The sequence below is a fragment of the Delphinus delphis genome, chromosome 9 (genome assembly GCF_949987515.2).
Source record: "Delphinus delphis chromosome 9, mDelDel1.2, whole genome shotgun sequence".
Classification (NCBI taxonomy): Eukaryota; Metazoa; Chordata; class Mammalia; order Artiodactyla; family Delphinidae; genus Delphinus; species Delphinus delphis.
Genome location: NC_082691.1, coordinates 18,316,892 through 18,329,473, shown reverse-complemented (window position 1 = coordinate 18,329,473; position 12,582 = coordinate 18,316,892). Strand labels below are relative to the sequence as shown.

Genomic DNA, 12,582 nt, shown 5'->3' with positions numbered 1-12,582 from the left:
GACTCAATTGCAGGGAAGAATAAAAATGTTAATAGCAATGCCAAAATAAAAGTACAAAGCTGATAGTAGGTGGAAAAGAAAAAATGCACAAAGGATAAGGGAGACATTCATCTTACAATGTAGGAAGTGAAACTTGATAAAACAAGCAAAAGAGACAAGTATCTAGTTTAAAATTACATAACGTGATGGTTAATTTTATGTTTCAACTTGGCTGGGCCACAGGGTGCCCAGATATTTGGTTAAACATTATTTCCAGTATGTCTGTGATGATGTTTCTGGGTAAGATTAACATTTTTTTTGTTTTGTTTTGTTTTTTTGCGGTACATGGGCCTCTCACCGTTACGGCCTCTCCCGTTGCAGAGCACAGACTCCGGACGTACAGGCTCAGTGGCCATGGCTCACGGGCCCAGCCGCTCCGCGGCATGTGAGATCTTCCCGGACCGGGGCGCGAACCGCGTCTCCTGCATCAGCAGGTGGACTCTCAACCACTGCGCCACCAGGGAAACCCAAGATTAACATTTGAATCAGTAGACTGAGTAAAGCAGATTGCCCTCCCAAATGTCAGAGGCAATCTAAACTGTTGAAGGCTTGAGCAGACTAAAAGACTGAGTAAGAAAGAATTCACTCTCTCTGCCTGACTGTCTTCAAGGTACTGGTCTTCTCCTGCCTTCAGACTGAGACTTGAAGTGGAACTTAAACCATCAGCTCTCCTGCTTCTCAGGCCTTCAGACTCAGACCAGAACTATACCATTGGTTTTCCTGGGTCTGGACTTCTCAGCTTTCATAATCATGTGAGCCAGTTCCTACTGATACTGTTCCTTTGTAGAACCCTGACTAATACACTTATAAACTTCATCCATTATGCCTTTTTGCCCTCAGATCTGGTTTCTGCATTTCTCCTACAAACTACATTTCCTAGGTTCTTTGCCAGCTGGCTTCCAGAGTGGCTTGACCAATAGTAGCTTGACTGCAGAAAGGAAGGGAGGTATAAGCCCAGATTCTATCTCCTTTCTGGGCAGCCCCTTCTCCTGTGATCCCTGCTCCTACTAGGCACAGTTCTGTGTTTCTCTAGCCCTGGCATAGAAACACTTTCTGATGATACTTATTCCTGGTCATCATCATTTTTTTGGCTCCTGGGATCTCCCATCACCTATGTAACTATTTAAAATACCTGTAGTGAATAATTTTCTGGCTGGACCCTGACTGAAACAGTAATAAAGATAGGAATTCAGCAATGTAAGTATACTTGGAGGAGAGCAGAGAGAAGAAAGGTGGTATAAGGGAACTACATCTCATCTTCATATAGCAAGTCAGTAGATGGTACCTAAAATGATAAATCAATAAGCAGTGCTACAGTATATTATTTAGAATTATGAAGATAACAAACAAAAGAATAAAAACCTGAAACAGTTCAAACTGTTGCCTCAAACTATTGAGTCAGTAAAAGACCTGTGGTTGCCAAGGACTCAGGGGAGAAAGAGAGAGATGAATAGATGGAATATAGGGGATTTCATGGCAGTGAAACTACTTTATGGCAATGGTGAATGCATGGCATTATATATTTGTAAAACTTATAAAACTATACAAAACAAAAAATAAACTCTAAGATAAACTATGGACTTCAGTAGAATCAATATTGGCTCATCAACTGTAACAAATGCACCACACTAATGCAAGATGTTAATAACAGGGGAAACTGTGTGTGTGTGTGTGTGTGTGTGTGTGTGTGTGTGTGTGTGTGGTGGCAGGGATGGGGAGGTACATGGAAACTCTCTGTACTTTCCAGTCAATTTTTCTGTAAACCTAAATCTGTTTTTAAAAATAAACTCCATCAGTGAAAAAAAAAGAAGGGAGGGAGGGTAGGAGGGAGGGTGGAAGCTATCTAAAAGACATGAAGGAAACTTAAATACACATTTCAAACTGAAAGAAGGCAATCTGACAAAGCTATGTACTTTATTATTCCAATTATATGACATTCTGAAAAAGGCAAAACTATAGAAACAGTAAAAAACAAAAAACAAAAAACAGTGGTTGCCAAGCATTGAGGGGGAGAGAGGAAGTGATGCCTAGGTGGAGCACAGTGCCTTTTTAGGGCAGTGAAACTATTTTGTATGATACTGTAATGGTGGATACATGACATTATGCATTTGTCAAAACATATGAAACTGTGCAACAGAAAAAGTGAACCCTAGTGTTAGTTAATAATAAAATGTCAGTAATGGCTCATCCAGTCCTAGCCACAGCAATAAGACAAGAAAAAGAAATAGAAGGACCCCAAATTGGAAAGAAAGAAGTAAAACTATCACTGTTTGCAGATGACATAATACTATACTTAGAAAATCCTAAAGACAACACCAGTAAACTACTAGAGCTCATCAATGAATTTGGCAAAGTTGCAGGATACAAAATTAATATACAGAAATCTGTTGCATTTCTATATACTAACAACAAACTATCAGAAAGAGAAATTAAGAAAACAATCCCATTTACAATCGCATCAAGAAGAATAAAATACCTAGGAATAAATCTAATTAAGGAGGCAAAACACCTGTACTCAGAAAACTATAAGACATTGATTAAAGAAACTGAAGATGGCACAGATGGAAAGCTCTACTGTGTTCAAGGATTGGAAGGATTAAAATTGTTAAAATGACCATACTACCCAAAGCAATCTACAGATTCAAAGAAACCCCTATCAAAATACCAATGGCGTTTTTCACAGAACTAGAATAAATAATTCTAAAGTTTGTATGGAAACACAAAAGACTCTGAATAGTCAAAACAATCTGGAGAAAGAAGAACAAAGCTGGAGGTATCGTGCTCCCTGATTGCAAATGATAATACAATGCTACAGTAATCAAATGGTATGGTATTGGCGAAAAAAAAAAAAAAAAACCCTGACACATAGATCTATGGAACAAAATGGAGGGCCCAGAAATGTACCCACACTTAAATGGGCAATTCATCTATGACAAAGGAGGCAAGAAAATACAATGAGGGAAAGGCAGCTTCTTTAATAAATGTCACTGGGAAAACTGGACAGCTACATGAAAAGAATCAAACTGGACTGGTTTCTCACACCATACACAAAAATAAATTCAAATAGTTTAAAGACTTAAATGTAAGACTTAAAACCATAAAATTTATAGAAGATAACATAGGTAGTATGCTCTTTGACATCAGTCTTAGTAATATCTTTTTGGATATGTCTCCTCAGGCAAGGGCAACAAAAGCTAAAAAACAAATGGGACTACATCAAACTAAAAACTTTTGCACAGTGAAAAACTATCAACAAAATGAAAAGGCCACTTACTGAATGGGAGAAGCTATTTGCAAACAATACATCCAATAAGGGGTTAATATACAAAATATGTAAAGAACTCATGCAACTCAACATTAAAAAAAAAAAACCAATTAAAAAATGGGCAGAGAACCTAGACATTTTTCCAAAAACACAGAGATGGCCAACAGGAACATGAAAAGATGCTCAACATGACTCATCATCAGGGAAATACAAATCAAAACCACAATGAGCTATCACCTCACACCTGTCAGAATGGCTATTATCAAAAAGACAACAAATAACAAGTGTTGGCAATGATGTGGAGAAAAGGTGTACTCTTGGTGGGAATGTAAGTTGGTGCAGCTGCTATGGAAAACAATATGGATATTCTCAAAAAATTAAATACAGAACTACCACATGATCCAGCAATTCTACTCTTGACTATTTATCCAAAGAAAACAAAAACACTAATTAGAAAAGATATATGCACCCCTATGTTCATTGTTGCATTATTTACAATACCCAAGATATGGAAGTAGCCTGTGTCCATCAATAGATGAATAAAGTAAGTGGGGTATATATATATATACATATATATATGTATATATATGTACATAGACATACAATGGAATATTACTCAGCTATGAAAAAGAATTAATTCTCTCCATTTGCGACAACACACCCTAGAGGATATATGCTAAGTGAAATAAGTTAAACAGAAAGACAAATACAATTTCACTTATCTCTGAAATATAAAAAATAAAACAAATGAACAAATATAACAATATAGAAAGAGACTTACAGATACAGAGAACAAACAAGTGGTTGCCAGAGGGGAGGGGGGTGGGTGGAAGGGAGAAATAGGTGAGGGAGATTAAGAGGTACAAACTTCCAGTTGTAAAATGAATTAGTCACAGGTATGAAATGTACAGTGTGGGGAATAGAGTCAATAATTATATAATATCTTTGTATGGTGACAGATGGCAATTAGATTTATCATGGTGATCATTTTGAAATATATAGAAATATTGAATCACTGTGTGTAATAGGAACTAACATAGTGTTGTAGATCAATTATACTTCAAAAACAAACAAACTCATAGCAAAAGAGATCAGATTTGTGGTTACCAGACGGGGGGGGGGGGGTGGAGGGAGGGGGAACTGGATAAAGGCAGTCAAAAGGTACCAACGTCTAGTTATGGTATTACTAGGGATGTAATGTACACTGTGATAAATATAATTAACACTGCTATACGTTATATACGAAAGTTATTAATAGAATAAATCCTAAGCGTTCTCATCACAAGGAAAAAATAATTTTTTCTATTCTTTTAATTTTGTATCTCTATGAGATGATGAATGTTCACTAAAGTTACTGTGATAATCATTTCATGATGTATGTAAGTCAAATCATTTTGCTATACATCTTAAGCTTATACAGTGCTATATGTCAATTACATCTCAATAGAACTGGCAGAAAAAAATTAATTAAAAAATTTTTAATTAAAAATTGGTTCATCCATCAATTATAATAAATGTACTCATATTAATGCAAGATATTAATAACTGTAGAAACTTGGGGGGGGGGATTCTGTACTTTCTATGGAATTTCCCTGTAAACCTAAAACTGCCCTAAAAAAATAGCCTATTTAAAAAAAAAACCCTAACTTTTAAAAAAAATGTAGGGAAGGGGTGTTTGTGGGTGAGGCGGGGCTTATTATTGTTAGCCCTCACGTGCTTTTTAAGGTGTTTTTTTTTTAACTGTGTATAAATTATTTGGATTAAAATATTTTTAATTTTTTTAAAAATCTGTTTACCCACCAGGAAATGAAAAAGACCAAAGCTACCAAGTGTTGGCAAGGATATGAAGTATCCAGAACACTACTATGAAAGTTCATGTAAATTGGTATATCCACTTTAGAAAACTGGCAGCGTCCAACGAAGCTGATAATTTGCATAGCAATAGCATGTGACCCAGCAAATTCACTCCTAGACAAATATTCCAAAAAAACAAAAATTTCACCACAGGACATGTTTGTTCTCTATGTGCACTGAAGCTTTATGCATAATTGCCCTAAACTGAAATCTACCTAAATGCCCATCAAGAGTTGCAGAAACATTGTAGAATATTCACACAATGGAATTCCATACACCACCGAGAAAAAATGACTTATAACAACATGTAATAATATGAAGGAATCTCACAGATAATTTTGAGTGAAAGAAGCTAGGCATGTGACACTTAATTCCATTTATATAAAGTCCAAAAAGAGGCAAAATTATCTATGCTGTAAGAAGTCAAAATAAAGATTATCTTGGAGGAGAGATGGGGAGTGATTGAAAGGGGCATAAGGGAGTCCTCTGCGGGTACTGGCCAGATTCTGTTTTTTCAATCTGTGTGCTAGTTCCACGAGTATATTGAATTTATGAAACTGTATCAAGCTGTGCTTATAATACTTTTAATATATGTACTTTTTAGTATGTGTATTATGCATCAATAATTTATTTTTAACCTGAGAGTTTTGACCCCTAAGCCACACTTTTTTTCTATACTCTCGCCACTAAATATTTAAACACAGAATATGTACTTGAAAAAATTCCGTGTATATATATATATATATATACACACACATACATTTTACAGTTAATTTCAGTACTTGGAAGAATCTCAGTGTAACATTTCTATGAATACTTTCAGAAGCAGAAGAAGTCCAATTTTGAGTCCAACAGAATATTTATTCAAACTTGCTGGGCTAGCCATAGTGTTTGCTGTTGTTATGATTGTTACCTTCCAGTTGGCTTCTGGATATGCTTATCATGTTACAGATCATGGTTTAGGGTGACATTTACCAAGACAAGTGAGCATTGACAGCGAGAAGTCATCGCTCTTGTGAAATCAAATCGGCAATCAGGCTCCATTTTGAGCTTCTTACTACGGGATAACTTCCATCTAATGAAATTCTTTTGTGTCAGCTTTAGATACTGAAACCTCAGCTTGCTCACCAAGTTAGAATATGCTCTGTTATTCTTTGTGCTAAGAGGAATTAGAACTAAACTACAGGCTTTAGACCCAAAATCTGAAAATAAGTGTGTCACTGCTTCATAGATGAGGATTGTTTTACTTTTAGTAATAACTTTCTGCTGTTCAAACATAACTATCATACTCATTTGTTTCCTTGAACACCGGAAGTACAAACTTCACAGAAATTAATTCTAATTTAGTCTGTACATGCAAATTAATATGGTTCTCAAGCAGCCCTTCCTGAACTTACACCAAGGGAAAACTTAGTGTGGAAAGTTGGCAAGTTATGGGATCAACAATAGTAATCTATTACTTTTATAAATTCTCAGATAGTTTAAAACATGTAACAGTACATTTTAAATATCTTTCAGAGATACCACGATGATAAAAGAAGACTCCCAAATTTTAAGAAAGCCTAAAACTCCAACAGTAAAAACTTTTTAAAATCAACTTACTCCAACCTCCTGCCGGTTTGTCAACAGGCTAAAAACATGTCGAGATTTCTCTGTCTTCGATTTAATTCACCCACAAATTACCATCTCTTAATTCGTCTTTTAGCTTTCCCAGACCACACTCTATTCTCAGGATGCTAAATTCCCAGAGGACCCCACTCTCAGCTGTTCTACTCTCAGCACATATGCCTCCAATTAATAGCATTTATTAAGTATTTTCTATGTGTCTACCATTTACATCCCCTTTAGCCCTTTCAATAGCCCCATCACTTCTTTTACTAACCATATTTGATACTTGAGGGAGCTAAAGCACAGTTTACATAACTTACCTCAAGTTCTAATGCTTATAAGTGGTGAAACCTTAATTCCATTCCAGGCACTGGGATTCAGTTATTACACTATGCTGCCTCTAATTATTGATAGGAACTTCAGGCCACATAGTAGTACTATGAATCCTGCCCTTGCTAATACTCCACTCCTACCTTCTAGACTGTAATGAAAATTCTGGCTTTACTCATTCTGTGGAACAGACCTTACTTCTGCTACTCACATGAAGCATTTGGACTTTCTTTCCTAGCATGAAAGAATGTGAGCTTCAGACTTTTTATCACCACCACAGGAGGACATGGGGCTAGGGCTCAAAACTGAATTTTGATGCCTTTTTAAAGTGCTTTTTGCTGGCAAACTTGGTAATGACTTGGGATTGGCCATGAAGTACTATTCTGGAGACTCACTAGATCATTCAAGAGTTGATGTCACATAGAGTCCCAAGACAGCACAAGACACAGATCTCAAGTTCACAAAAAAAAAAAGTCAAAATTGATCCCACTGTTAATTATGATGTTTTCCAACTCACATGCAAACATAAAATCCCATTTCAAAAACTTTCAACATCATTAGAAAAACCAGTCACTGTGTATTCTCTAAAATTTATTTACAGTTAATAAGTTAAAAAGCAAAGTACAACCAGATTGTAAATCTTAATCATATGCACATCAAACTGTCCGAGGAAACAATTCGGTTCCATTACAAACAATTGCCTTCTACTGCACTTAAGACGTAACAGTCTATCAGAAAATGATTCAAAACACACCAATAAAGTATTATAATAAAGTAAATATTATGTATATACGTCCACTAAAAACCACCAATTTAAAGAGTGCTGTGGCAGCCCTTAAAACCAAAAGCTTTCAGTTCAAAATTGCTGATTTTTTTTGTATTCAAATATTTTTAATGTTTCTTTATTGAAGAGTTTTCAGAAAAATAGTACTATCATTTGCACGTAGCAAATCAATAAGTGTCAGCCACCAGCTTAGTTACACGTGTCCAACGGGGTACTCGAACTTCAACAAAATAAATACACACCACAACAGCAACCCTTTGCACTATCAACAACGGAGCTTGCCCTCAACGATCATGACATTCCTGGTTTCTGGAAGGGAAAATAAGTTGCTGGTTGACAGGAAGGAGGATAAAAAATGACATCAGGAATCCCCAAAGGTTAGCGGAGATGCCAGTCACCACATTTAGGCACTCTAAAGTTAAAAATGAAATAAAAGCATAGCAAGGTGATCAACTTCCTCCTAGCTTCCCCCTCTACTTGCGCCATATGAGATATAAGGTAATCTTATAAGAGAATGAATAAAATCATGAGTTTTCTTTTAAAAAACTATATACAAGCTAAGCTACAGACTTAGAGGACAGGAAATGGATTCCTCACCATAAAGGCCACCTTGCCAGTTCCTCTTCACATTCTGCCCAATGTACCCATAAAATACTTTCACTTTCCTGTTAATATACTAACCAACTATATTAGTTGTTTCTTCACGTTTTAGAAGATGTAACATAGGCTTTGCTAAAGAACAGCTGGCAGAAATAAAGATTTTTCGACATCTTATTTCACAAACTAGAAATGGCATGATTTTTAAATAGACCAGATAAATAACATATTGAATTCAAGATGGACAATCAGATCCTAACTGAAATCAGACAGCCCAGATAATCCAAAGAAGCATTTTTGCTAGTTCAAGTGCACTAAAGTAACAAGGCATGAGGAAAAAATGTTAAGAAACTCAGTTAAAATAAATGCATGGTGTCAAATGGTTGTTTCAGTTTTGAACTGAGCAGAGTTATCCTCCCAGCTAAGTCTAATTTCAAAATCCTCTGGGAAACTATCTAGATAAACTGTACGTTAAAATTACATTCTAATATGGCCACTGAATTTATTTTTTAATTATTATAAAACTATATACAATAGTGAGTGGTACCAATACATATTTTTTCCTCAGGGGCTAGTTAGCTAAAAAATTTTAACAATTTGGGGGTGGGAGGGGAAACCCTATGTATCTGAAATACAACTGGCAATAAGCTAATAACCAAAAGAATATATATAAGCTTCCTATCACACAAATAAAATTTAACACTCTCCATCAACTAAGTGATGATTCACTTTTATTTACTCATGTGACAGTGTTTGTAACAACGCATTATTATTAAGTAGTGAATAAAAGAATATGAGGCATACTGGGAAACTGGCATCAAGTCGTAGATATATATATATATAATTTTCTTTTTTCTACAAAACAAGAACACTGAAATTAAAGTCACAAAACTCCTACTTACGGACTATTAAACTTGAAAAACTCAATCCAGAAAGCTATGCCATTTGAATTCTAAGAACACAAGAGTCAAAACTTCAACTCTTATTATTCTCCTACGAAGCTGCCAAGCAGAGATAAACCTTAATATTGAGGATTTCATATGTCGACTTCCAGCCAGTATGAATCGTTCCATGGCAGAATACTTAAATTTGAAAAACAGTGGTACAAAAACACCACTTGACCCTTTAGATATTGCAGTAAAATCTGGCTGTGGCACCACCGGCTAAAAACCATTAAGTCTTGCTGCCACCAATGACCAAAGGCACTTGGATAATCAAGAATTCCACACCGGGCCGTATGATATAAATGCTATCATAAAAGTGTAAAAGAAGGGTCAGTGCTCTGTGTGACTCGCCTGTTCGATTCCTGTGGTCTTCAGCTGTCAACAAAGACCGGTAACTGCAAACATAATTATGAATGGAATTAAGATAAAAAAGGAAACTCATGGAGCAAAAGAGACAACTCATTGTCATGATGTATATAAAAGTGATGGATATTAGTTTGGACATTTCTTGCTATCCAACAACAAAAAGTAAAGAAAGACCTATTTTGCCCAAAGTAACTTCAACCGGTTACATGATACCAAGAAATGTCCCCACCCCCTCGAAATCACTAATAGTTCTGAGAATTCTAATGGGTATTCTGTTTATCATTTTAATCACAAGGTTTACACACATTTATTTCTCCTATGTGATTCCCAATTTAAAATAGGTTATCCTTGAACTATACCTGGATTTGTATGTTAGACTAGTACAAGGAGACCAAATCACTTCCAATAGGATTCCATCCATCTCTTTAACCAACACCAGTTGTTTATAACTCTTTTTTTCTTTATCACAAGCCATGTGGTTTCAATGCACTTTAATTTTTATTTAATCAAAAAGATTTAACAACTAAACTTTTCCTAAACAGAACTTTATATGAGTTTCAACCATTTTCTTTAGGAGCTCAGCAAATATAAACATTAAATCTCAATATAAAATCTTTAAAAACACCTCAAAAATGTTTAACAGTTGTAGTTTGCATCTCTTTGTTTGCAATCACTGAGCCCATGGAATTCACAGCATACAAATCCTTGCACTATTAACAGTCATAAGCTTGAATCTCTTAGAAAAATATCCTTGGTCAAAGCTTTGGAATCCGGTTAAAATTAGGAAACGAGTGGGATTCAGAATACCCTGAGCACAAACGGGTGCAACAGCACAAAACAGGTTCGATCTTTCGTCCAGAAAGAGGGGTGGCAGTCGAAAAGGAAAACGGGGGTAGGGGTAGAGGAGCGGGGTGAAAAGCAAGTAGATTCTGGCGTTATTACACAAGCATGAAACCAAATTCCTTTGGAAAAAATAACGACTTCTTCGGAGGACTTCCAGACCAGTGAGGTAGAGTCCAAAGGGAGAAAACGGATCTGCCCCTCCAGTCCTGGAGACGTCTCAGTCCGGGGTACGGAAGCAAAGGGCCCTCCCCCACGGGTCCGGCGGCCTCCTCCTCCGCAGCCCCGAGCCGGGAAGGGGCGGAGGGCGCACCTGCCCCGGAGTCCCAGACGGCGGCGCCGCCGCGAGTCCGGGGCGCCGGGCCGGGAACACCAGCCAGTGAGTTCTTCGCCCGTAAAGTGCACGAGGGGACGGGGTCCAGGCCGGATCTGTAAACACTCGACTGACACTTGTCCATCCCTCCGGGCGGAAGCTCCGTCGCCGGCTGGGAGGGCGACGCGGGCCGCGTCTCACGCCCGAGGCACCGGGAAGCGGCGGAGCCTCACCACGGGTTCCAGGTTCACTTGCAGGACTTGGTGCGCTTTACGCCGCGCCGCCGCCAGGCTGCGCTCGCCCCACACGTCGTCGCCGACGCGGATGGTGGGGAAGGTGGTCAGCGTCGGGGTGGCCGCCCTCCAGATCTCCTCCAGGGTGCGGCCCCCGAAGCAGGGCTCGGGCGCCGCCAGCTTGGCGGGGCAGCTCTCCCCGGGGTCCGCCGGCGGCGGCGGCGGCGGCGGCGGCGGGGGCTTCCTCCGGCGGGCGGCGGGCGCCCGGGCTCCGCGGCGCCTCCTCCTGGCCGCCGCGCTCGAGGTCGGCCTGCGCGTCGGGCCGCGGGCGGCAAGGGGTCCCGGGGGGTCGGGGACCAGGGCCCGGCAGGAAGAGTAGCCGTAGACGTCCTTGCTGCGCAGGATATGCGGGGAGAACTGGTGCTTGAGGCTGCAGAGGAAGCTCCAGAGCTCCGCATCCGAGCTCATGAACTCCGTGCTGCGTGGCATGAACAGCTTGAAGGCGTCGCCCAGCGCCTTGGTGCTGTCGGCCAGCGAGAGTTGCGACCGCGAGTACACCACCTTCTCCTCCCGCGCCTCCAGCGCGGCCCCTCCTCCCGCCCTAAAGCCGACGCCCCGGGCGGCCGCGGCCCGGGCGGCCGGGGACCGGCGCCGCCGCCTCTTCACGCTGCGCCGCATCGGAGGCCGCTCGGGGCCGCCCGCGCTCGCCGGGTCCCGCCGCCGCCGTCCCCGCCCGCCTTCGGCTCCGCGGCAGCAGCAGCTGCTGGCGCCTCCCGCCCGGCGCGTCTCTAGCTACTTTTCTCGCCTCCGCCGCCGCCGCCCCTCCCCCTCCGAGGGCGGAGGACGCGGGTGAAGATCCTGCAGACCGGTACAAGATGGCGGCCGGCGCCCACCCCTGGGCTTTGTCATTGGACGGCGCCTCGCCCCCCTGGTTTCTCTTTCTTCTCCTCTCTTGCCTCCTTTCGCCCTCTGCCTTTCTTTAAATGTGCCCGCCTCAGGCCCCTCCCACCGCAGCCCCGACTCCACCCATTGGGTGCTCTCAGAAGAGGGGCGGGGACTAATGGGGGAGAGGCCAGTTCCTGGTAGATGGTGCTGGGGTGGGTGATGGTAGTGGCCCTTGAACGCGAGTCAACAGTTAGGTGGGTATATGGGGAGGGTGCCTTGTCTACAGTAAGGGGTGGACATCAGCTCCACCTTGGGGAGAGTCACTCTCGGAGTGAGTGGGTGTGCATTTGAAGACTGAGCTTGGAGGTCTACCAGTCTGAATAACAAAGAGAGACGTGCCCAAAGGCTGTGGTTTGTATCACAGAAGGGGAATTTGGGTCTAAGTCCAGGGGGAATGGGCCTTTCACCATTCCCTTCTAAACCTTCAGAGGCCTCTTTTGCATCTTCATCCAACTCTTCCCGCT

The 12,582-nt window shown here is 40.5% G+C and overlaps 1 protein-coding gene across 1 annotated transcript; it reads right to left on the bottom strand.

Annotated features, from left to right (window-relative positions):
- Positions 1–7,550: 7,550 nt before the first annotated feature.
- CCDC71L (coiled-coil domain containing 71 like) lies at positions 7,551–11,958 on the bottom strand. The gene has a single exon (XM_060020263.1). It carries the CDS (start codon positions 11,849–11,851, stop codon positions 11,138–11,140), a length of 714 nt encoding a protein of 237 aa, XP_059876246.1. The 5' UTR covers positions 11,852–11,958; the 3' UTR covers positions 7,551–11,137.
- Between the last annotated feature and the right edge of the window lie 624 nt (positions 11,959–12,582).

What these genes read in the sequence shown, in the direction of transcription:
- CCDC71L (XM_060020263.1), bottom strand. Translation starts at nt 11,851, where the DNA reads ATGCGGCGCAGCGTGAAGAGGCGGCGGCGCCGGTCCCCGGCCGCCCGG.